Consider the following 25493-nt stretch of genomic DNA (forward strand, 5'->3'; position numbering starts at 1 on the left):
CTACGTGTTGCTGAGGAACGGCAGTGTCTTCTGAAATAAACGTAGCTCTCAGCCTCACGCGTGACAGATGGATTGAGCGCCACCGAAAACCCGGGATGAACCCGGTAACAAATCTAACAGCTGGTACAAACCAGCACAGGCACCGACCGGGCAAACGTGTCTGGGGAGGGCGGAGGGCAGGGGAGGTCCAGAGGATTTCCTTGGAAAACTCACACCTGGTTTCTAGACTGTTCTGCACGCCCGGCAGAAAGGAGGCCAGCTGGGCCCCGCACACGCCCGCATGCACACTCACCTGGCGGGGCGCTGCCGGCCTCCGCCTCCGGAGCTGTCCTGGGCGAGGCAAAGGTGGCCGGCGGCTTCTCAGCAGGGTCTCCAGCGGCCTCGTCTGTCATCTCATCCTCCTTCTGCAGGCTTTCCATCCCTTCTGCCTCTTCCTCCTCCTCCTCCTCGGGCTCAGAGTTCTCTTCCTGGGAGTTCTCCTCCTCGGACTCGCCCTCCTGGCCCGCGCGCCTCTCAGAAGCCAGCCAGGTCAGCTTCTCCATCGTCTCCTGCGACCCCCCCCGAGAGCATCCCCAGGGCTGGCATCGGCTCGCCAGGAGCCACCGGCACAACCCCCCAGCACAGACACCGGAGCACGGTCGCCTGGGCACAGCCTCCGGGGTCCAACGTGGAGTCGGCACCCAGGGAGAGCTACGCTTGCAGCCTGGTGGCAGGGGACCGTGGGAAGAAGATGCGTTTTTAAAGGCCACCCTCTACTCTGAATACGGCTCTCCTCTGCCAGGGTCCACGCTCAGGACCTACACACGTAGGCGTTCAAACCGTGCACAGGTGATTCGATCTAACAGTTAAGGGACCCTGTGCCAAGCGAAACTCGTAAGTACACGTCCACCCTTTTCCTCCCCTCGCCTCCACCCCCACGGCGTGTCTTGCAACGTTTTCAAGAGTCGAACTGAAGGCAGGACTGTCTAGAGGCAGCAAGCAAGCGGGTGGCCTATCCGTCACTCAGGCAAATGGCTGAGACCACAGAACACATGAGAACATTCCCTGGCTCTCACCTGGAGCTCGGGGACAGACAGCACAGACTCCTCCGAGGCCGAGGACATCTCGTCCTCCTCATCTTGGGTGAGGTCGTCAAAGTCCTCCTCCTCCTCCTCCTCCGGCCCGTCCTTTTCCGCCCCAGCTTCCGGCCCAGCCGGGGTCCCGGCCGCCTGGCAGTCAGCGCTAGCGAAGCCCTCACACTTCCCAGGGGGGCTGCTGCGCGCCGCGTCGGGGTCGGTACAGGAGGAAGCGGTCCTCGGAGAGCCTTTGCTCACGGCTCCCGAGTGTCCCTCGTCCCGAGAGGCTGAAGAGGTTCTCGCTGGCTGACTTCCCTCCTCCTCCTCCTCCTCCTGCTGTAAGACGGGCGGCCTCCTTGGCTCCTCCCCTGGGAAGCCAGCGTCCAATCCCACAGAACACCCTGCCCTGCTGTCCTCACAGGCGTCCTCCCCGGGGTCTCTGGGCTCCATCTTGACGACGTCCTCCAAGTCCCGGGGGGGTGTGCTCAGAGACTCTCGGGAGCCCAGGGGCGGCTCCAGACCTTGCCCCCCATCCTCTGCTTTCACAAGAGTCCAGCCACAGGCGCTGTTCTCCGACAGCTCTTCCTGGCACACACGGTCTGCTGCTGGTGGCCCTGGGCTGTGCTCCTCTTTGGGGAAGACAGGGGCACAGAGAGGAGACAGTTCCTGGGGTTCTAATTTGGGTTCTAGGCCTTGAAAGGCATTTTTCCCTTCAGCCAAAGGACAACTGATGTCCACACTCACCGGGGCCTTATCTTCAGGGGCGGGCGGGACAGGAAGACTCACAGAGTTGCCGGAGACAATCAGGGGTGGGAGAGAGGAGGCCACAAGGGGCTGACTCAGTGGGCAGGGGAAGGAAGTGGGGTTCACCAGGAGGGTGGTGATGGGAATGGCCTGTGGACTCTGGGCCACAGCCGCACTGACAGGCTGGATCACGTTGCAGCCACTGCCAAGGCTCACCACCTTGACCGTGGCAGCAGGCACAGTGAAGATAACAGGTACGGGGTGGATGAGGGAGGCTGGCTCCAGACACAGAGAGGCCTTGGCCCCCTTTCTCTTTGAGGCTCTCGGCCTCGCACACGGCTTTCGAAACTTAGATGGGGCAAGTGAGGGCAGCATCACCTTGGGCACAGGGGCAGAGGGGAGCGCAGTCTGGGGCTCAGACAGGGGGAAGCCGGTCCTGGCCTCAGGGGTCGTGGAAGGCAGTGCCGTCGGAGACTCAAAACTGTCCCCACCAGGGGCTCCCGGCGGAGGGACACCTGGCACCGTCTGCACGACAGCAGCTGGCTGGATCACGTGAGGAATTCGGACCACCATTTTGCTTGGAGGGGCTTCTGGCGGAGTGGACCTCGCCGGTGTTTTCCCGGGGGTGGAGCCAGGCTGGAGAGAGGGGCTGGGTCTGATTAGGAGGGGCTTCAGGACTGACGGCCGCTTCTGTCTCCAGGCCTTCCTGGAAAAACAGTTGGCAACTGGCTTCAGTTTCAGGACCACACCCTTGGGCAACAGCAGTGGGTACGGAGTTTCACTCCCCAGTTCCGAGCTGCCTGGCCCCAGGCCTGGCTCTGAGCTGACCTCAGCGGCTCCCGTCACACCTCCTACCCCTCTGGCGCCGTCAGCTCTGCGCCACAGCTCCTCCTGGATGGACGGCAGGCTGGCCTATTGAGAACAAGAACACACGGATCCAGCACATGTCAGACCCTGGCAAAAAGAACAGGGCTTCCTGGATTTGAGGGGCCTTTCCCGGACAGTCTCGAGAAATCTTTCTAAAGTTTCTCCTGCAGGACACAAAATTTCTACAAAGACTACATTCCAATCACAGCCTCTAGAAATGCATTTGACCCACCACTTATCGAAGGCTGTGGAGCCACCTTGGGGAAGGACAAGAAGCAGGAGAGGAAGGGTGCATGAGGAGGAGTGCCCGGGCCCCAGGCCTGCAACTCCAGCTCTGAAGGCATAAAGTGGCCCTTGACGTCTCTGGCAGGGTGTGGTGTCCCCCCGCCGCATGCACACTCGGGGAGCAAGGCTGCACCTTTAACCAGAATGGAAGCCGGTGCTCCTCCCTCTCTACAGGCGGCCTCCACTGATGCGGCTGGAGCTCTTCACAGCACTTCACCAGGATGGGCAGCTGTTTGGTCTTCTTATAAAACTGAGCAAGAAGGAATGAAACACGAGTTACATTCTGTCCAGAAACACTGCCCTGTCAGGCTGGGGAGAGGAGTGTGCTCTAACATACACACACACAGCACATGTTAAATGCTTCTACACCTCAAATGACACTAATCTCCAATAAAGATTTTACAACACTCTGTGTCATCAGACAGGGACAAGTTTAGGTCACAGAGAAAAGGAAGCAGATGGTCAGAGTGCTCATACTTAAAACCTGCTCCTACTCAGCTGTCATGACAGTGCCTGAGCCCTCATCCGGGACACATGGACACTTCCTATTAAGGAAATAACGGTGCAAGGGACACCAGAAAGGAGGGAAAGAAGAAGAAAAGAGAGACAGAGACAGTTTTAAGAGTAAATTTACAGGGAGAGTGAACTCACGGTGACAGTAAGCATCCATTCAAGCAACATCTGTGCTACAGGCTGAGGGTACAAATAAGAGAAGACATTCCTGCCCCCCAGGGGCTTACAGACTAGTAGGAGACAGTCAAAGAGGTCAACAATGACATCCTCTGTGAAAGAGTACAAAAATGCACAAAACAATGACACACATCTGACATTTGAACAATAAGGATATTTCTGGAGCAGATGCAACTACAGATGAATCTTAAAGGCATAGAGTTTGCTGAGCAAAGGGGCGGGGCGGGGTGGGGAACGGGCAGAGCAGACTTCTGGTTCCAAACCTTGAATGCATGTAAGGAACCACAGAGACTGGTCTGGCTGCAACACAGGAACATGGAGAGACTTTCAGGGACAAGTCAGAGGTAAGACACGGCAGGCCTTCTGTGCCACACCAGGCGGTCTGACTCGTGTCCAGAAAGGTTATCTGGAGGTGGCTATGGCAGCAACGTGAGGGACAGGATAAATGGAGCCAGAAACCGCGGGTAGAAACTAGCGTGTTCCTCACGGTGTCGCCAAGGCCAGCACTAAGCCAATGAGCAGCAGGGTAGGAAGCAGGTTAAGACAACAGAGGACTTGGTGACAGAGCAGCAGGCAGAAGTGATCACGCTGCAGGGGTCAAGGAGAACTCGCAGCAACGTGGGCTGAGACAACAACCAGAACGAGCAGATCATAGCAGGGGCGAGTGGTGTGGCGGGGGGAGGGGGGGGTCTGCTGGTGGGGGAGGTTGGTGGCAACACCTGGAAGGTGCAAAGGGACACGGTTCAGACTGAGAAGTCAGCAAGGAGACCGAAAGAAGACTTCCTGGCAACAGTTGGTGACGCGACGCAGACACTTGGGAGAAAAGTCCAGACCGAAGACACAGGCCCGAGGACCGTGAGGAGACAGATCGCGCCAACACGCACGAACGTGGAAGGGCCTGCACGCTGCAAGGCCCCTGTGGAACACGGACACTTGAGCAGGGCAGGCAGACCTGGGGAAGCAGCCGCAGCGAGAGCAAGAGGGTGTTGCAGAAGTGAGCAAGCTGCAGGGTCAGCGGGACAGCCACCCAGAGGAGAGCCAGAGAGCAGCCCCCAGATCGCTAACGGGAACACAGCCCCCGGATCGTTAGCAGGGAATGCACTGAGTTTTGCAGGGAAGACGCCCACACTTGCAGCGGTTACACAGGAAAGGAGAAACTTACTGTTAAAACAGATTAAACACATCCATTTAGCTTTGTTCTTTTTTTTTTTTTAAATGTCGATTAATTTTTGAGAGAGAGGGACACAGAGCATGAGTGGAGGAGGGGCAGAGAGAGAGGGAGACACAGAATCTGAAGCAGGCTCTAGGCTCTGAGCTCTGGGCTCTGAGCTGTCAGCACAGAGCCCGACCCAGGGCTGGAACCCACAAGCTGTGAGATCATGACCTGAGCCGAAGTCGGACGCTTAACCGACTGAGCCACCCAGGCACCCCAGCTTTGTTCCTTCTTAAAACCCCATGAAAACAGAAGGGAGCTGTGGTGAGGTGAAAGCCTATATAGAGAGCAGATGGAAGAAAAGGTAAAAGCAACACAGTCTTCAAAGCTAATGAGCAGACGGATGAGTAGAGACACAGGGAAAGGAAGAGCCAGATCCCACACGGAAAGAAGTTTTAAGGACCAGCTAGACAGATGTTGGAGAAAAACACAGAGAAGCGGGGGTAAAGCTGGAAGCAGAACCGGGTGACGAAGGGGACAGGTGCCGCCCAAATCCCACCCCATTTGGTGTAGCCAGACGGCGGCCTCCCCCCAGCCCAACAGCAGCGGCTGGACTGAGGCTGCCGGAGACAGGTCCAGCCTCCGTCCTGTCCTGCTTCCCACGCACCCTCTGCCATCCACCATTAAAAACTATTCAATGAACAAAAAAAAAGCTATCGGAAATTAAAAATATTAACAGGAAAAGCAAAGAGAAAGAAAAAGTCACAAGAAAAAGAAAAAGCTGAAGTAACATGCCAGAAAGGCCAACAGAAGATCGAGTGCTGGAAAAAGAGAAGACAGCAGGAGACCACCGCGGGGAGGCCGGGCACCTGACACGGACAGGCCAATGGTGGGGGCCGCCCAGTCCTCGCAGAGCTAATGACAGACCCATACTAGGCATTCTAGGCATTCATATTACCATGAAATTCCAAAACAATGGAGAAAAGGAAAAACCCTACATGCTGTAGGGGGACAGGAAGCGCAGGTGTCACACAGGTTCAAGAGGCAAAATGGCATCAAATCTCTAGAGGCGGAAGTAGCGACTAGGAGAAAATGCAGCAAGGTCCTTCGAAGAGTCAGACGCTTAATCAGCTAAGCCACCCAGGCACCCCAGCCCTTAAACTTTCTAAGAACAATTATTTTCAACTTTGGGGCACCTGGTGGCTCAGTCGGTTAAGCGTCTGGCTCTTGATTTCGACTCAGGTCATGACCTCACGGTTCATGAGATGAAGCCCCGCGTCGGGCACTGCACTGGGTGTGGAGCCTGCTTGGGATTCTCTCCCTCTGCTCTTCCCTGCTCGTGCACTCGCACTCCCTCTCTCAAAATTAAATACATTAAAAAAACATGATTTCCAACCTCAAATTCCAGACTTCCTAAAGGTGGCGAGTAGAAAAGGGATATATTTTTCAATGTGTTATTTTAAACAATTACAGACGCATAAAAAGTTGCAAAACTAGAAAGGTCTTACGTAGCTTTCCCCCAGGTTCTCCCAATGGCCAGACCTTATGTCACACGGTGACAACAGTTACACACACAAACCAAATATACAGCACAGCAGCTAAAGCAGGCACAGCCTCTGGTCCAATCCGCGGAGCGTGAATACCGTGAATACGGACAGTCTAAACGGAAACACCTGTTTCTCTAGCATTCTCCCCCAGATTGCTACGAGGCTGTGCTCCACTAAAACAGGGTGAATAAAGCAGACGAAACAGATGGGGGTTCGGGGACTAGGAGGATGCACACAGGTAAGAGGCACAAGGAAGCCCCAGGATGATGGGGAGGGGAAGCCCAAGAAGACACTGTGCGACAAGGCGAGAGAGCAGCCTGTCCAGAGGGAACAGCCTCAGAGGAGTCAGGGACAGAACATCCACACTGTGAACACACTCAGAGGAGATCTGTAACATGGAGGTAAAGTCCAGTGCTGACCAGCTAGCACACACCCTTGAGAGCGAGCTCTGCCCACTCCCCAAATGCAACAACTACCCCACAAAACACTACATGCCCGCAGGAAAAGCCAAGCAACCAGGCTGGACCACACCGCTCAGCTGCGAGGAGCGTTCACAACGCGCTATCACGTTTTAACGTGAGCCCTGAACACGATCTAGCCAACTGTGGTCTCGTGGGAAAGCCAGGCAACAGGAGATGCCACGTGGTGACGAGGGGCTGTGGCACGGGGAGGAGGGGAGGGCTGAGTCTCCGCCGCCATGGTTGCGCTTGAGTTAAGTGACGCCTCAGGGCAAAACGTCAAGCGGTGGCAACGACCCGCAAGCCACCCCTCAAAACGGCAGCAGGAAACGGAGAGAGAAATACCAGTTTTCATGATCAGCCTCACAGAACTATCCGACTCTTCAAAGCTCTTAGGTACCTTTTACGAAGTATGTACTTTTAACTTTGACAGAAAGAGCCAAGGACAAGGATACGGTGGAATGTCGTTCACCCTTTCAAGAAGGCTGGAGGCCAAGAAGACAGGCAGCTAGAGGGAAGCGTGAGGTCAAGAAATATTTTAAGAGTTGGGATGCTTTTATTTTTAGGAGAAATGCCCGTAAGAGGAGGACGAGGGACTTCGAGGGGAGGAAGGGCTGCCCGGGAGCCCCCAGCTGGGGCGGGAGGAGCCAGGCACTCACTTTGATGATGTTGTCAGGCGCGCGGTTCATGTTGAGGTTCTTGATCCGCACGGTCAGCTGGTGGGCGGTCTTGCAGGTGAGGAGGTACTTGCTCATCAGCAGCTTCGGAAACTTGGTCCCTTCAAAGTGCTTTAGCCCTAAAGCCAACAAACTGAGAGAGGGGCAGTGCTGACCAGCGGGGCAGTTCTCCCCAGAGAACTCCGCGGGGTACGACCCACCGTTCCCACACCTCATTCTTGCGTGAGTCGACACAGAATGGCCGGCGTTTCCTGAGAGCTGGTAGGTTCTAAGACCTGCTCAGCTCAAAGGAAGGCAAAGGAAGGAGAATGGGGCTCAGGGAACAAGTATGAGATGAACAACGGGCTCTGTGTGACGTTAAACTCAGCACCAACCGCCTCCCCACACGACCCACTCAACCGCGGCACCTGTACACCACAGGCCGCCACGGCAGTGGGCGGCACAAATCAAGAGCCGTGGAAGTGTTCATGACCTTCGTCAAATAACCTCACGCTTGGCAATTTACCCAAAGGGGTAAACCCAAAATACTTTCAAAAGCTCTATGCACACAGATCCTTGGGGAAGCCTCGCTACAACAGCAAAACAAGAGAGGAGAAAAAATAAAAGTGGCAAATAAAAGGACTATCGTAAGGCCGTTAAATATCACTTTAAAAGACAACACACAGAAACAAAAGTAAAGACAATGTGACAGTACAGAAGAACAATTTCAAGGCGTTAGGTAAAAACAAAACAAAACAAAATTATACTTAAATTGCCAATAAAGATTATATGGAAAATGCAAAAAGAAAAATCATTGGAGGCACTTGCTGGCTAGGTGGATAGAGCATGTGACTCTCGATCTCAGGGCTGTGAGTTCAAGCCCTACAGCAGGAGAATTTACAAAAAAAAAAAAAAAACCCACAAAGGAAAGAAAAAAAGAAAAATCATTGTCTTAGGGTGGTTAGAATAACAGATAAAAATTTTTTGCCATTGGGGCGCCTGGGTGGCTCCATCGGTTAAGCGTCCCACTTTAGTTCAAGTCATGATCTCCGGTTCATGAGTTCGAGCCCCGCATCGGGCTCTGTGCTGACAGCTTAGAGCCTGGAGCCTGCTTCGGATTCTGTGTCTCCCTCTCTCTCTCTCAAAAATAAATAAAACATCAGGGTGCCTGGGTGGCTCAGTCGGTCGAGCTTCCGACTTTGGCTCAGGTCATGATCTCACGGTCCGTGAGTTCGAGCCCCACGTCGGGCTCTGTGCTGACAGCTTAGAGCCTGGAGCCTGCTTCGGATTCTGTGTCTCCCTCTCTCTCGGCCCCTCCCCTGCTCACGTTCTGTCTCTCTCTCTCAAAAATAGACACTTTAAAAACATTTTTTTTTTAATTTTTTCTCCTTTGAAAAATTTCTTCTACCAGTACTATGAGACTGGTTTTTACAATAACTCAAAAACAAAACACAAGTTAAAAATGTTTCAAAACTGCACATTGTTCCCCAAAAAGAGCAGTCCCCCTGGCACTGCTGCTGCGGACACAGCACAGGAGTGGGCCCAGCGAGACCGCTTTGCTTCTGGCCTTGTGTGTCCATGTCTGATGACACACGCCCTATCTCCCCTGAGCACAAGAGAAACAACTAGTTCTCCTCGGGTCACCCTGTGCATCTGTTCCCCCACAGCAAACTCTTACTTGTCCTCGGCCTTCGTGAAGAAAATCTTATCCTGGGGATTCTTTGCCTTCAGAGAACACACTGGAAGTAGCTCTGGATACATGAACACCTTGCTCGTGGCCAGGATCCAAGCCACTTGCTTTGGCAAACAGGGAAATTCATCTGCTGTGAGAAAACAAAATCCTGTGGTAAATGAAATTCTAGAATAAAGGAGGGCGTCACAAAAGCTTCCGAACGCATTCTCGCATTTATCTAGAGCTGTCCCTCCCTAGGGAAGCCCGCCCTCCCGCCCTGCCTCGCCCAAGGTTTCAGCCATCGTCCTCGGCCTGACACATGCCTGCCGGGAGTCCCCCGTGAGCTCCTGCCAACTAGTCCTCTCACCCTTCCCGTGTGGGACCCCTAACCCCTAAGTAACAGGGACACTCACAACAATGATGACCGAGAACACCCAGCTCACTGTGTGCTCAAAGTCGTTACCTCCTCTCCCCCTTTAGATCCTTGGAAGATAAGTGACCTTCAACAATGCTTGCTTTCTTCCAGGGTAAGATGTGAACTTCTTCAATCTCCCTCACAAACCTGGTATTCCAAATTTTATTTGATTTGATTCTTACTTAACTTTCATTAAGTCCTCCCAGAGTCCTCCTGGGGTTGGGAACAAAAGCCATAGGAGGAGTGAGACACCTCCGTCTCACTCAGTTCTGTCCTGCTGCCTCAGCCTCTCAACTCCAGGCCTGTCTGCCTCTCCAGAGAGAGGAAACACGACTGAATTCGTGGTTCTCCCTCCACAAATGTTTTTATCTCCCCAGAAGAAACCAAGAGACCCCACAGGCGGCATTTATCACCACGGTGTGCAAGTTTTCATTACCAACACAGGGCTAAGAAACTAGTTTGAGATCCCTGTGTGTGACACAGTATACTTAAACTCAATTATATTCAACTTCACTGCAAAAGTCAGAGATTTAAAAAGAAAATCCAAAGACCAACACAGCCGGAGCAAACCACAACTGATCTTCTAAACCAGGAAACAAATCAGAAGCAATCATTTCATTCAAGGGAACAGCACACATTTTCTCACAAACTACTCAGCGATGCAAGGTAGAAAGCCAGCCAGCACCATCTTCAGAATATCGAACGTGGCAAATGTTCAACACGTCTGATTTGTGCCTAATCCCCAAATCAACATTTCATTCAAAATGGAGACACCGGGGCGCCTGAGTGCCTCAGTAGGTTAAGCGGCCGGCTTCAGCTCAGGTCATGACCTCGCGGTCTGTGAGTTCGAGCCCCGCGTCGGGCTCTGGGCTGACAGCTCAGAGCCTGGAGCCTGTTTCAGATTCTGTGTCTCCCTCTCTCTGACCCTCCCCTGTTCATGCTCTGTCTCTCCCTGTCTCAAAAATAAATAAAAACGTTTAAAAAATAAATATATAAATAAATAAATAAATAAATAAATAAATAAATAAATAAAAATAAAATGCATTTGCTAATGTTCAAATGATCTTTAAAAAAAACAAAAAAAACAAAAAAAACCAAAATGGAGACACCATTGCAACCATGAAGGAAAATAAAAGTTTCTTGATGAAAAAGAGAGTAAAACCCTAACCACAAACCAACTTAAGCACTTGACTTTCCTCTGCCAGACCCCAGGCTGTCCCGACCTCGCGCGTGGTGCTTCCCCCCCTCACATCCGTCTGGGACACTTCTCAGCACGGAGCGCACATCTCTGCCCCCTGCACCGTCCTGTCCACCGCCCCATCCCTCACGGAAGCCCAAGCACCGTCACGTCCTTCCAGAACTTAGGCAGTGGGTATCAACGTCCCGTCTGCTAGGACGCCAGGTATGGGGTGAGACTCCCACTTGTCAAGGCAAGTAAAGGCAGAAGTGAACAGATCTGTCCCTACCAGTCTTCTTGACAGTTTTCCGAGGACTCCAGTCGACGCTGACATGCGTGCTGAAGGCTTCCACGAGCTGCACTGCCCCCGGCAGGTTACAGGGCTGGAACAAGGTCTGAAACCTCGGGTTGAACTGATGGCGGAGAGCGACGGAGCTCTGAGCAAAGGTTCCCAGCTCCTTCTGGGAAGACAGGGCACAAAGGAGACCTCAGTCCCAGACGACTAACACTAGCGGAGCCCCTGTCAGCCCCTGAGGGGAGACCTGCCCTCCAGCTGGAGGGTAAACACAGGTAGAAGTCAATCACTATAATTACTCCACCCACGGCACTCTGTGGCTGAGCCCTCAGGTATCCAGGAGGGGCGCCGACACTGGTTCCACCGCTCAGCCTGCAGGGTGCTCGCTCTGGCTCCCCAGCTAGAACTGAGGTTCTCAAGAGTGAGAACAATTACTTTTTACGACTTTTTCTTTTCGGGGCGCCTGGGTGGCGCAGTCGGTTGAGCGTCCGACTTCAGCTCAGGTCACGATCTCACGGTCTGTGAGTTTGAGCCCCGCGTCGGGCTCTGGGCTGATGGCTCGGAGCCTGGGGCCTGTTTCCGATTCTGTGTCTCCCTCTCTCTCTGCCCCTCCCCCGTTCATGCTCTGTCTCTCTCTGTCCCAAAAATAAATAAACGTTAAAAAAAAAAAAAAATTAAAACTTTCTTTTGGTTTCTCTGAATAACACCTAGACAATTCAAAATTAAAACCCTTTCCTCCAGAATGCTTAAAAATGTCAGAACCGAAATTAATCCTATACACGTAGCTATTGAGCCACATGAACGGACAATGAATTCAGTAAAAAGAACAGAAGTACGGAAAACCTAAGAAGTCAGGGTAAGTCTAAAGATGAGGAAGAAAGCCCAACAAAAAAGTCACAGAACAGTCCTAAGAAAACCGGATGGCTCTCTGGTCTTCCTGGAGGTCAGAGCCTCATGCTCTCTTGGCAAACGCAGGAAGCCACAGGAGTAGCTGCCAACGTGTGCAGGAGACAAGAATGAACGTAGACGGTGGCGGGTGAGCATCTGTGCGAAGCGACCTCCCAGGCTAACCGACCCCCAAGTCTGTAGAGGGAAGGACACGTGGAGCCTTACGAGAAATATCCTGGTGGTGCTGGCCTCCGAAGTGAGGTTGGGGTTGGAGGAGGCAAGAAGGTGAATCTGCGTCAAGAGCTGCACGTGCTAAGGAGGGAAAAGAAACGACACAGCGACACGTTACGAGGTTGTCACTCCAGGGACCCGGAAGGCTCTCCCAAGACGTCTGCCACTCGACCACACGCTCTGCTTTCCGAAGAGACGAGGAGATGGCACCTTTGCGTGGTGTGAGTCTCTCAGAGATGTTCCTCCAGCAAAATGACAGAGCCAGAGGAATCTTAGCCTCAGACCAGAGGGACTGAAATTAGGAAGAAGAAAAAACTCCTCCGGGAAGTGAGGCTGTTCAGTTCAGAACGGATTAGGAGAGACAGAAACCTGTGATCCTAATGTTAAGGGTGGCCACGTGCACGAGTGCTCTTGCCTGAGCCCTACGGGTACAAACACGGTGCCTTCCGAGGGCCTAAGCGATGAGAAGGCACATCGAGCCACCTGCTCCGGATATTCAGACCACCGCTTCAGCGGCGGGCCGCGGACGACCCGGCGCCGGCCTCGCCGAGGGGTCTTACCTGCTGCATCTGCTGCTGAAGCCGCCGCCTCTGCGCCGGGTCTAGAGTCAGCGTCTGGTGGACCTTCTCGTTCTGGGGCTTCGCCCTCTCGACCTCCTGCTGCTGTCTGCCCGAAGACTTCTTCACCTTCAGCTGTTCAAGCTGCTCCTTCACTGTGCGGTGCTGCTCATTTAGCAAGTTGGCCAGTGGTTCCTCAAACCTATCCCCGACAGGGAGGTGACCGCACGTGAACATTCCCTAGGTCCCCAGCACGTCCAAGTCCCCCCGACGACGGCAGGCTAAGAGTCTGCGTAACTTCCACCTTCTGCCAACTCCCACATCCCACTTCAGCCAACAAACTCCCAGTCTATCCAAGTCTGTTAGCATAAGCTGCTAGCAAAAATTCAAATAAGATGGTCCCGAACTGCACTGCCCCCTCATTCTTCCACGATTAGTCCTCTACATAATACACAAATGAAGGAGAAGTTAGACAAAAATCTAGGAACAGAGAAATGTCTGGATAACAAAGGAGTCCGTGAGCCAGCGGGAGGAGCCCCTCATCCTTGGGGCCTCCTGACATCCACAATTAACCTGGGACGTGTCCCTAACGGTGACACGGAATCTTCTCCAAACCCAGCATCTGTTCCCTCACTCACACATGACCACACCCCAGGTCCGGCTTCTGCCCTCCTGCCACTCCCATCCATCTAGGCTGCCCTGCCTTCCTTTCTGACCAAGACCTAGTGTGAAGGGATCCACTAAACCACAGGGCAGCTGGGAAACACAGTGAGAAGCTGGTTCAAGTATCGCCCTGCCTGCCCGTGAGCACCTCCCCTTCTAGCCCAAATCCCTCCCCTCGGCTGTGGGACCGGCCCCCGCCTCCTGAGAGCGGCCATCCAGGGCTGAAGCACCCACATGCCTAGCTCCCAGGCCGGCTCTGAGGCAGAGCCCCCGCACTCCAGGATTAAGGCAGGACCGGGGTTCTGTGCAGTCAGGACACAACCAGCTCCAGCAAGTATGAAATCTCTACGTGGCAACAAGAGTAACAACAGCTACATGGTAACTTTTCTGTAGCCTCTGGAGATAAACACTATGTTTCCTTTCACAGTTTTTAGCAGGCACAGGCTAAAAACCTAACGTCATGGCACGAGCCTGGGTACAATGTTTCCTGAGATCTGAAAACTCCATTGTCTGTGCTCCCGGCAGAACAACAGAGGAGCAGAAGCACGAGAACCGTGGATGAAGCACAAACAGCCCGCGGCTGGTTTTACAAAGTATTGCTCAGGTGGCTGACGAGGGGGACACCGATGGCTCACTTTCCCTGCGACCAAAGCATGTTCACAAATCAACTGCATTATGAACTCAGAAAGTGGGTCAAAGAAAGACTCTTAGAAATCTCGAAAATGTTTCCCCCCAAAAAAGTAAATAGGTGAAATGATAAAGTGTTCCCTAACTCGATGGGGGGGGGGGGGGGGGGAGGATCTTTTACAATGTAAACTTTTATCCTATACCACGTAGCACACTTTCAGTATCTTACAATTTTGTCAATTATACCTGAATAAGAGGGCGCCCGGGTGGCTCATGAGCGGGTTGAGCATCCAACTTTGGCTCAGGCCATGATCTCATGGTTCATGAGTTCGAGCCCCACATCGGGCTCTCTGATGACAGCATGGAGTCCACTTCCGACCCTCTGTCTCCCCTCTCTCTGTCCATCCCCCACTCACACTCTCTCAAAAATAAACAGTAAAGAAAATTATACCTCATTGAAGGTTAAAAACAAAAAAGGGAGGGGGAGGCTATCCCGAGATTGTGTTGTAATTATATTATGGTATTTATTATAATGGCGTGTATTTCGGGCTTTTATGGAACGGTCAGCAGACCTTGTTTCCTGTACTAAATTGCCCGTTCCCTGAAGGCCTAGCTTTCCGATGGCTCCCAAGCTCTCCGATCAGGTCACGCTGCTAAGCTCACACACAGCACCACCCAGGCACAGAGCACACCCTGACCACCAGCCAGTCACCTGACCACATGTGCTGCTACGCAGAAAGAATGGACAACACACTACAGCCCAGATGGACCGTGCAGACCCGTCACACGTGGGGGTGGAGGGGCAGCGCGACTCCAAGCCCCGGGCGTGACTGCAGCTGGTTCGCGGGCTGCTCGCCTACTGCCGCAGCCACAGACTGTCACTAACACTGACACAACGTCAACGGCCAATGAGGAGAACAAAAGGGACACAAGGCTGGTATGACCGGGGGTGGTTTCTGTGGCTGGCCACCGAGTCCTCGCACCGCTCCAGCACCACTCACCTGGAGAGGCTGCTATGGACGCCAGCTACTGTTTTCTCTCCCTTCCCAAACAGACGCAGCCTGGTCTGTGGCTGTGCTGCCCCATAGCAAGGAGACTGATTCACGGGAGACCCTCCTTCCATCAGTGACAGCGGGGAGTTAGCAACGGGAAACCGGGAACCCGAGCGTCTGAAAACACGCTTTTCTCCCCTCTGCGCCTCAACATCTCTGGCTAGCCTACCGCAGGGCTTGAGGGGTGTTGAAGCTAGGCCGGGGCTCAGCCACGCGCTCCTCCTCCTCTGGGCCGTCATCCTCCACGTTGGACAGTCCCATCTCGTCCTGGAACTGCGGGCAGAGGGGATGAGCATGTGCGTGTCGCCCAGCGGCAGGAGGGGAGGGAGGACTGCAGGCAGGAGCTTCCTCACTCGTCCTCACTTCAGAGCGCCCGCGATCGTGCACACGGCTGACCATCAGGTCAGGAACAAAGTGTCTCAATCGACCACTTGCAGTGGTGAAGACAGAGCAATATCTTTTAAGAGACAGGTTTATGAGAAAGGCTAACTATCTGTGCCCAGAATATCCCAAAACTAATCTGCAATCTTTAAGGATGATGAATGACAGTTGGGGAGGCCACCCAAAGTCTGCAGGGGGGACTTTACTAGGAAGAACCCATATATGGGTACTCAAAGTTTATTAGTTAGCGAAACTCTCCTCCCACCATACTCTCTCCCGAGGGCCCTGCACTGGCTTGGTCAAACCACCCTCCTGGACGGAGAACCCCGGGACCAAAGGACAGAGCTCGCTGGTGAGTCCACATCCACCACCCCGAGTCCCCACTCAAGCACCACGTACTCACAGTTTCAAACAGCTCTTCCATGAGTTCATTCACTTCCTTCTCTGGAAAAAAAAGCCACACAGAGTTGTTGGCTCAAGTTAGTTTTGTTTTCCAATTAGAGGGAATTCCAAGAAGACAGTATGTCTTGTTTTCAGCAAGACATTTGATAAAATCGTCATGGCTATCATTCATTCATTCATTCAAAAACGTGTCCTGAATACCAGCTATGCTCAGTCCCTGTTCCAGATGCTTGGGGACACATGACAGAACGAACGGACCCTTCGGAAAGTTCTGCTGGGAAGACGTACAGGAACATAAGCTAGATGACCTTCCCATAACGCAAATCCAGTCCTGTCCTGGCCTACTGAGTGCAGTCAAGACAGAACCTAAACCATCAAGCAACTGCATCAATGACCCAGAAGACCCAAAAAACACACTTATCACATCTGTAAATCATATAAAGCTGGAAGGGACTGCTAGACCAACTGATGACAGACTTAAAACCCCATGTGTTGTCAAATTAATTGGGTGAAACTTAACTTTAAAGTCTTACATTTAGGATTCTTCGAAATCAGGGTGTTTTTTAATTTTTTTTAAATGTTTATTTATTTTTAAGAGACAGAGACAGAGCGCAAGCAGGGGAGGGGCAGAGAGAGAGGGAGACACAGAACCCAAAGCAGGCTCCAGACTCTGTGCTGACAGCACAGAGCCAGACGCGGGCCTCAAACTCACCGACCGCAAGATCATGACCCGAGCCAAAGTCGGACGCTTAACCGACTGAGCCACCTAGGCACCCCAAAAATCAGTTTCTTAAATGGATGAAAAGGTGAAATGGCTCAAAATAATCTGAAAAAGATGTGAATACTTTGGTTGACCTCAAGTTTAATATGACACAGCCACTCCAAAACCATGCGACTATCCAAGAAGGCAAGCCCGTCACTGAATGAGTGCAGAGTCACAGGCCGGGTCCAGGGGACTGAGGCAGGTCTGTGACCATCTCTGTAAGAGCCCCTCGGAGATGGCAGAAAGAGCCATGCAAATCCATGAGAAGGACAATGAAATCCACTTTGACAAAAGGTCTGATAATTCCCTCTAGAACTAAGCACACACCTACCCTATGACCAGGGATTCATCTCCTGGACAGCTGCCCCAAGACAAAGGAATCATCTGTCTTGAAACAAGAAAGTTCAGAGCACTTCACTTCATTCAACATAGCAAAAACTCAGAAAAACCCAAGTGTCCGTTAACACCTGGGAACAGATAAAAAAACAGATGACCAAAGAGGTGTATTTATACAACAGAATCCTGCACAGCGATGGAAGGAAAAAAGCAGTGATACTTGCAAACAGATGAATCTCAAAAACCGTGTGCTGAGTGAAAGAAAGAAGCTCTACACAACAGAGCATATACACGAACTTCTGAAACAGGCAAATCTAACCTGTTACTGAAAAAAATCAGAACAGCAGGTGCTTCGGGGAGGCTGGGTTGGAAGGGGCATGACGGAGCCTCCTGGGGTGACAGTTCCATATTCCCACAGGGGATTATTACACACGTGGAAGCATGTCAAGACTCACTGAACGCTACACTAAAATTTTGTGTAATACATTGTGTATAAATTTCCCTAAAAAGAGAAATTGTAGAGGGGCGCCTGGGTGGTTCAGTTGGTTAAGCGTCTGACTCTTGATTTCGGCTCAGGTCATGATCCCACAGTCGTGAGATCAAGAACCGGGGTCAGGCTCTGTGCTGACAGTGCACAGCCTATTTGGGATTCTCTCTCTCTCTCTCCCTCTCTCGCTCTCTCAAAATAAATAAATAAACTTAAAAAAAACTGTAGATAAATACTGAACTCTAATTAATGAGACGCATGTTGAAATGTTTCAGAGTGAAGAATGCTGGTGTCTCCAGCCCACTTTGAAATCAGCATGAGAATAACCCACATGGATTGACAGATGGAAAGAGAGCCGGATGCAGCTGCTTAGGATAAAACAGATAGATTAAAAGTGAATTACAGAACCTAGGTGGTGGGTACGTGGATGTTCAATGTACAATTCTTTCAACTTTTCTATGTATTTTTTAGAAGTTCCATAAGAAAATGCAATGGGAGGGAAGTTTATAAGAAATAAAGGCCATGGGGCACGTGGGTGGCTCAGCTGGTTGAACGTCCGACTTCAGCTCAGGTCATGATCTCACGGTCCACGAGTTTGAGCCCCGTGTTGGGCCCTGTGCTTGACAGCTCGGAACCTGGAGCCTGCTTCGGATTCGGTGTCTCCCTCTCTCTCTGCCCTGCCCCCGCTCACGCTCTGTCTCTCTCTCTCAAAAATAAATACACGTTAAAAAAAAATTTTTTTTTTAAAGAAATAAAGGCCAGAACGCAGAGGAAGCAGACTAGGGCAACTATGTTTGGAGAACTGAAGAAACAGCACGTTTGACACAGCAAAGAAAAAACGCAGGGAAAGGAACATCTCTTACTATGCACACTTGGGACAAACAGAAGTACAAGGGCACACCCAGGTTCCGGAGGGAAAATGTTAGGAGGCGCTCAGCGCTCAGCACTGGGACGCGCCACCCTCACCACTGAGGAGCTCCCTGACACTGGGTCGCCCACAGATGAAAAGGCCACATCACAGGAGCTACAAACACACCCTCAATGGGAGGAAAATACATGAGCACGTGAAGCTTTCCAAACTCTGTGATTCTACACTTAGTTTTTAAATGTTTGTCATCCGTGTAAGGACACGTCCTCTTATACGGATCATAATATGATAACGTCACACGTCAGAGGATACGGGGTAGGAATAAAACCGGAATTCTACCTCAGTTTTTACTGATGATCACAACCCTACAACAAGAGAGGACGGCCCTTCGTCTAGGCATCCCAGAGATGTTCACTATTTGGCTGGCAAAACCCATGACTGCAAACAGGAGACACTCCCAAAGAAGCTACAGGCCTGGGGATAAGATGGTTAGGACCTGGGCAACCATGAGGTGGTCACTAAGGACACATAAAGTCGGGGGAATCGCAAAGCAAGAACAGTCCTAACTGGGAAGGTCTTCCTGAGAAATGGTCTGTAAAGGGAAGACAAGCATGCACCAGGCCGGGAGCCACGCTGGAAGGAGATCTTCCCGGCACCCGGCAGACATGTCTCATCACCAGATACGTGGGCCAGTGGTTCCTGGAACAACTCATCCCTTGGTTTCTGACACTAGACATTCTTGGTTTTTCTCATAGTTTCCTCGACTCCCCTCCAGCTTTCTCAAAGCCTAAGTCCTCAAGCCTTTTCAGTCTACACTTTGAATCCTTTCGATGCTTCCTCTTTGTCCTAACATACCAAATAAGGGAAGATCTTCCTAAAAGAAATGGCATTCCACATTTTAAAAATTTTTTTATGTTTTAAGCAGGCTTCACGCCCAGCACAGAGCCCAACATAGGACTTGAACTCACAAACCTGAGATCAAGACCTGAGCTGAGATCAAGAATAGAAAGCTTGGGGGCCCTGAGTGGCTCAGTTGGTGGAGCACCTGACTCTCCATTTTGGCTCAGGTCATAATCCCAGGGTCATGGGATTGAGCCCTGCATCAGGTTCCTCGCTGAGCAAGGGGCCTGCTTGGGATCCTCTCCCTCCCCCTCTCTCTCTCTCTGCCTCTCCCCCACTCGTGCTCTATCTCTCTTTCTCTAAGTAAATAAGTAAATAAAAGTCAATACTTCCTGAAATATATGTTTTCTATCATCGCTAACATAGCCAACGAAATAATTTTTAAACAAATGCCTCCAGCCAAGTCATTTAACTGTTCTTCGTGCCTCTAATCTTTCTCTCTTTACCCACCAAATTAATACATTAAATTGGTGTTAAATCAAAGTACTATTTTTCAGAGCGCCTGGGTGGCTCAGTCAGTTAAGCATCCAACTTCAGCTCAGGTCATGATCTTGCAGTTTGTGAGTTCGAGCCCTGCGTCAGGCTCTGTGCTGACAGCTCGGAGCCTGGAGCCTGCTTTGGATTCCGTGTCTGCCTCTCCCTCTGCCCCTCCCCTGCTCATGCTCTAACTCTCTCTGTCTTTCAATAATAAATAAACGTTAAAAAAAAAAAAAGCATTTTTCTTTTTTTGTTTTTATTTTTGGTTTTTTTTTTTTAATTTTTTTTTCAACGTTTATTTTTGAGACAGAGACAGAGCATGAACAGGGGAGGGGCAGAGAGAGAGGGAGACACAAAATCTGAAACAGGCTCCAGGCTCTGAGCTGTCAGCACAGAGCCTGACGCGGAGCGCGAACCCACGAACTGTGAGATCATGACCTGAGCCGAAGTCAGACGTCCAACTGACTGAGCCACCCAGGTGCCCCTCTTTTTTTGTTTTTAAAGGACAGAGAGTGAGCGAGCAGGGGAGAGGGGCAGAGAGAATCTTAATCTTAATCTCCACTCAGTGCAGAGCCCGATGGGGGGCTTGATCTCACAACACTGACACTATGACCTGACCCGAAATCAAGAGTCAGATACTCATGAACCACCCAGGCGCTCCCAAAGTAGTATTTCTAAAATCCCAATCAGTTCCTATTAGTTTCTTGCCTAAAACTCTGAGCTCTCCTTTTGAACAGATTAAAACGCAAATTCAAGGTTCTCCAGGATCTGAACACTGCTCACCTTCCACACCAAACTCCTTACTAGTTTCCAAATGCAGTTCTGTTGCTTCACAATCCTGTGGTTTGTGAACACTCTTCTGCCTATTTGCAACATCCCTCGGTCCCCATTCACCCCAAATCTTTTTTATAAGATTTTATTTTTAAGCAATCTCTACACCCCATGCGGGGCTTGAACTTACAACCCTAAGATCAAGAGTCACATGCTAGGCACCTCTCACCCAAAATTTCTTACTCTTCCTTCACAACTGAGATGAAACTTCTCATCATGTGGGTTCTTCCCCAGCCCACCCACCCTACTGCACACCGTCCACTAGGAGATTATACCCTCTCTAGGCCACTAGTAACCTTATATACAACCTATTACAGCACTTGTCATTTTGTATTGTAACTTTTTCTGTTTGCATCCACTACTGAGCTGATGTCTTACAGGGCAGAGGCCATTCCTTATTCACTGTGGCATCCTAGGAACGCTCTCTGCCAGATGTTGGCCACAGTGCGCGACTAGGAGATGCATAAACGAATGACTCATAGGCTTCCAGATATATATATGTTTAAAGAGTTACAGACATAAATGGGAAGAGTAAGCTTAAATGTCTTAACTCAGATGGGTTGTAAACATCACCCTCAAAAATCTACAAAGTGAACAAAAGTAGATGTGGAACAGTCCAAAGCCGGTTCATAGTAAACGCAGACTCACTGGTGATTCTCACTGCCCGGTCAGTGCGGAAATCCTCTGTATCTGGTTCATCAAGATCTTCCAAGAAGTTATATTCTGGATCGTCATCATCATCGGCCTCATCTAGGAAAAAAAATTATTGCAAACACTTAGTTTCCACTCCGAACTCCCATCTCTAGTGAAAATTTAAGATTTTCAGCATTGCCAGAATCTATTCCAATAAAGCACATTTATTCTTAAGTTTTTAAATAACTTCTTTTTCTCCCCCAATGAATTGCATAGCTCATTTCCCACAGCTGACACATCTCACCTACTCTCTCCAAAAAGCCAAGTTCTTTCCTTCCTTTGAAAAAGACTTCAATCTGCCAAAACTGTAGCAAAAGCCAGAAAGCTAAACATGTGATTTATCTCAGCAACCATACTTTGAGTAGCGCAACTCAAAATAACACTTTTGTAAAACTACTTACACAAAAGCATGGATGGGGCACCTGTGGGGCTCAGTCCATTAAGCGTCTGACTTCGGCTCAGGTCATAATCTCACGGTTCGAGAGTTCGAGCCCCGTGTCGGGCTCCATGCTGACAGTATGGAGCCTGCTTAGGATTCTCTCTCTCCCCCCCTCCCTCACTTGCACTCTCCCTCAAAAATAAAGAAATAAACTTTAAAAACATCATAACAGGGGTGCCTGGGTGGCTCAGTCAGTTAAGCATCTGACTTTGGCTCAGGTCATGATCTCGAAGTTCATGGGTTTGAACCCTGTGTCGGGCTCTGTGCTGACAGCTGGGAGCTTAGAGCCTGCTTCAGATTCTGTGTCTCCCTCTCTCTCTGCCCCTCCCCTGATCATGCTCTCTCTCTCCAGAAACAAAAAAGCACAGATAGTGATAAAAACATGACTTTGATGCCCAGTGATTAAGGAGTGACTACAGTTATGATGCCTTAGTATAAAATAGTGTACATGTACAAAATGTAAACATGTAACCACCTCATGAATGTTCACATATGACAAAATATAACACACATGTAATAATCCTTAGTATGAAAAAGTATGCCCCTACAGTAAGACTCAAAATAACTAAAAACAGGGGCACCTGGGTGGCTCAGTTGGTTGAACATCCGACTTTGGCTCAGGTCATGATCTCACAGTTCGTGAGTTTGAGCCTCACATTGGGCTCTGCACTGACAGCTCGGAACCTGGAGCCTGCTGCAAATTCTGTGTGTCTCCCTCTCTCTCTGCTCCTCCCCCACTTGCACCCTGTCTCTCTCTCAAAAAATAAAATAAACAGTAAAAATTAAAAAAAAATTTTGGGGGGCACCTGGGTGGCCAGTTAAGTGTCCAACTTCGGCTCAGGTCATGATCTCGCAGTTTATGAGTTCGAGCCCCACATCGGGCTCTGTGCTGGCAGCTCGGAGCCTGAAGCCTGCTTCCAATTCTGTCTTTCCCTGTCTCTCTGCCCCTCTCCCTCTCGAGCTCTGTCTCTCTCTCAAAAATAACTAAACATTAAAAAATAATAATAAATTTAAAAAATAAATTAATTAAATAAAAGGACAATAGAAGAAAAAGAACTAAAAATATACAAAAATAGTACACATTTTGTGATGTGAGGGCATAGGAGGAAATCCTGGTGTTTCTCTCCAACATAACTTTCTCCAATGCTGATGCCACGATCGCTAAATAAAACCTGTGAAGAGTCACTGGATTATAGAATCGTCACACGAAGGTGGTATTTTTTCCGGGACGTTAGATAAGAGCCGTCTGGCAGAACATTCGGCGACAGAGGAAACGTCCTAGTGCGCACAGCGCGGTAACGGCAGCTCCCGGCAACAGGCGGCACCCGAGAACTTGAAACGTGGCTGGTGCCACCAAGGAACTGAATTAAAAAGACGGAAAACAAAGTCTGCCAAAGGGGAATAACTGAATCCCTGCCCCGCCCCCCCCACGCAGGCAGAGCCGAGTGCGCGTGTGCAGTGGGAAACGTCTGAACTGAAGGCCTCCATGAAGGAAGCAAGTTTCAGATGCAGAACTCGGATTCCTTCCACCAGGAAGCAGTCAAGGGGAGGGCATGCCAGTCCTCACACACAGAACATGAGTGAAGAACAGAACTCTTCTTTTCCACTTTGTCCCCCTCCATCCCTCCATAATAGTCACTTTTTGTAAAAAATGAGTGCCTTCCATTAAAAACAAAAAAATATACACGTTTTTGATTCCTTATCATGGGAAATTCTGTTCTGATCAACCATAATCTAAGCTGATATTTTTTACTCCACATTTATAGTCAGGTTATATTAATTTCCATCGTCCATGACGTAACTATTAAACGTCAAGTCTCTTCATCGATTTGTGCGTTTACGTCCCCAATAAAAATTCTTCAAATCCTCACACAGAGAATCCTGTCTTCCCAAACTTCCCGGGACTCTCCGAGTACATCTCCCGACAAACACGCCGAGGGAGGGAAGTCCTGTGGGAAGGGCTACGATGGGCGGGCAGCGTGGGCAGGTTCGAGCCCCCTCATGGCATGGGAGAGCCACACCAGACACACCACACCGATGGGCCAGCCAATACTCTCCGAGCACCCATTTGGCAAACACGTTGAAAAGTCATGCACGAAGGTTTCTTCTGAGTTCTCAGCTTTTTTTTTTTTTTTTTAATTTTTTTTTTCAACGTTTATTTATTTTTGGGACAGAGAGAGACAGAGCATGAACGGGCGAGGGGCAGAGAGAGAGGGAGACACAGAATCGGAAACAGGCTCCAGGCTCAGCCATCAGCCCAGAGCCCGACGCGGGGCTCGAACTCCCGGACCGCGAGATCATGACCTGGCTGAAGTCGGACGCTTAACCGACTGCGCCACCCAGGCGCCCCAGAGTTCTCAGCTTTTAGTTCCCCGGCTGTGGCCTCTGCCCGCTTACTCTTCTGGCTGATCAACCCCGGCATCCACCCAGCTGATCTCAGTCTGTTGTTCGCCTCCAGTGCTGCCTCTTAATTGTTTTTTGGCAAATGAGACTCTCAGTTTTAATAAGACGCAGATCAGATGGCACAAGGAACATGTAAAAATAGCCACCTTGTGCTACAAAAACAGACCAGCATCTGGCTAAAGTTAGGGACTAGGGTCTGTATGTAGCATCATTTCCTATTCGTCAGCACTCAGTAATTCAGCTGGTGGACAGGGGGGTCCACGCCTTCCCTATTCACTGGCTTTGTGTTCTCTTTTTTAATCCGTCCTAATACATAAACAATGACAAAAAATACTGAGATTTAAAGAAAGAGGCTCTCCACCCTCCCCACTAACCATTATTCCATTTTCTCAATCCACCCTTACCATACACGCTTACTTCTCCCAGATCAGCAGTCTCCAATCTTTAGGGTGCGTGAGAATTAGATCCCTAGACCACACCCATTGGAGATTCTGATTCAGTCAGTAAGAGGGGAGGCCCTGGAATCTGTATCTTTAACACAACCCAGCACGCACACCCTTCCATTCCTTGACTCTGACTCCAGTTCTAGAGATGATGCCATGAGCAGCACGACCTTGGACCCCAAACTCCTGATACCTGAGATTCCGGCTCTTCCTCCACAACAGCCACCAGCTCGGCTCTTATAGCCACGACGATGGAAACCAGGGAAAATCAGGGCACCAAAGCTACCAGCACAGAGAAAGCCACGAGGTCCTGCTATGGTCAGCATTCGGCCTTAACTCTGGCCTAGGGAACGGGCAACAGGGCTTGCTAGGGAAGAGTCCTACCCACCTAACACCTTCTGTCCTTGACACCTCCTTCAGTGGGACACGTTCCTAGAACACTGAGCTGGGCTCGAGCCCTAGAAGGAATAAAACTGGGCAATGCAATGAAATTCTGAGATTTCTGTGAAATGGAAAGGACTATATTTGTCCCTGGTCATGGCTTTCTGCAGAGATTCTGAGCCTTGGTATCATGGAACTTGGGATAGGTTGGTAGGAAAAGGTTGTATCAATAAATGAACACCAAGAGATTTATAAATCCCGAAATAATATTCAATGAAAAAAAATCCATGATCCCTATGAATCATGAACCGTCATCGTGGAGAGGGGGCTTTCATAGTTTTCTTTTTTTTTGAAGTTTATTTATTTTGAGGAGGGGAAGGGCAGAGAGAAAGAGAGAGGGGGAGAGAGAGAGATTTCCAAGCAGGCTCTGCACTGACAGACTGAGCCACCCAGGCACCCCTCAGTTTTCTTTTTTTTTTTTTTTTTTAACATTTATTTATTTTTGAGACAGAGAGAGACAGAGCATGAACGGGGGAGGGCCAGAGAGAGAGGGAGACACAGAATCTGAAACAGGCTCCAGGCTCTGAGCGGTCAGCACAGAGCCCAAAGCAGGGCTCTAACTCACAGACCGCGAGATCATGACCCGAGCCGAAGTCG

At 50.5% G+C, this 25493-nt stretch overlaps 1 protein-coding gene across 11 annotated transcripts in view; it reads right to left on the reverse strand.

The window, feature by feature from the left end:
- GON4L (gon-4 like) overlaps positions 1-25493 on the reverse strand; it is a 75222-nt gene that overhangs the window by 9084 nt on the left and 40645 nt on the right. For 10 of the 11 annotated variants that reach the window (XM_086693363.1, XM_086693371.1, XM_086693372.1 and 7 more), the window contains 11 exons: positions 21126-21227; positions 15817-15857; positions 15202-15305; positions 12694-12892; positions 12128-12214; positions 11009-11180; positions 9134-9278; positions 7459-7609; positions 3085-3201; positions 1056-2711; positions 293-548 (listed from right to left, as the gene is read on the reverse strand). In XM_086693363.1, the coding sequence (XP_086549489.1) occupies positions 293-548; positions 1056-2711; positions 3085-3201; positions 7459-7609; positions 9134-9278; positions 11009-11180; positions 12128-12214; positions 12694-12892; positions 15202-15305; positions 15817-15857; positions 21126-21227 (3030 nt within the window). The remainder of the gene's footprint in view (positions 1-292; positions 549-1055; positions 2712-3084; positions 3202-7458; positions 7610-9133; positions 9279-11008; positions 11181-12127; positions 12215-12693; positions 12893-15201; positions 15306-15816; positions 15858-21125; positions 21228-25493) is intronic. The other variant, XM_086693365.1, reaches the window with a different exon arrangement.

This window comes from Puma concolor, chromosome E4, assembly GCF_028749965.1.
Source record: "Puma concolor isolate L17-30 chromosome E4, mPumCon1.1.hap2, whole genome shotgun sequence".
Classification (NCBI taxonomy): Eukaryota; Metazoa; Chordata; class Mammalia; order Carnivora; family Felidae; genus Puma; species Puma concolor.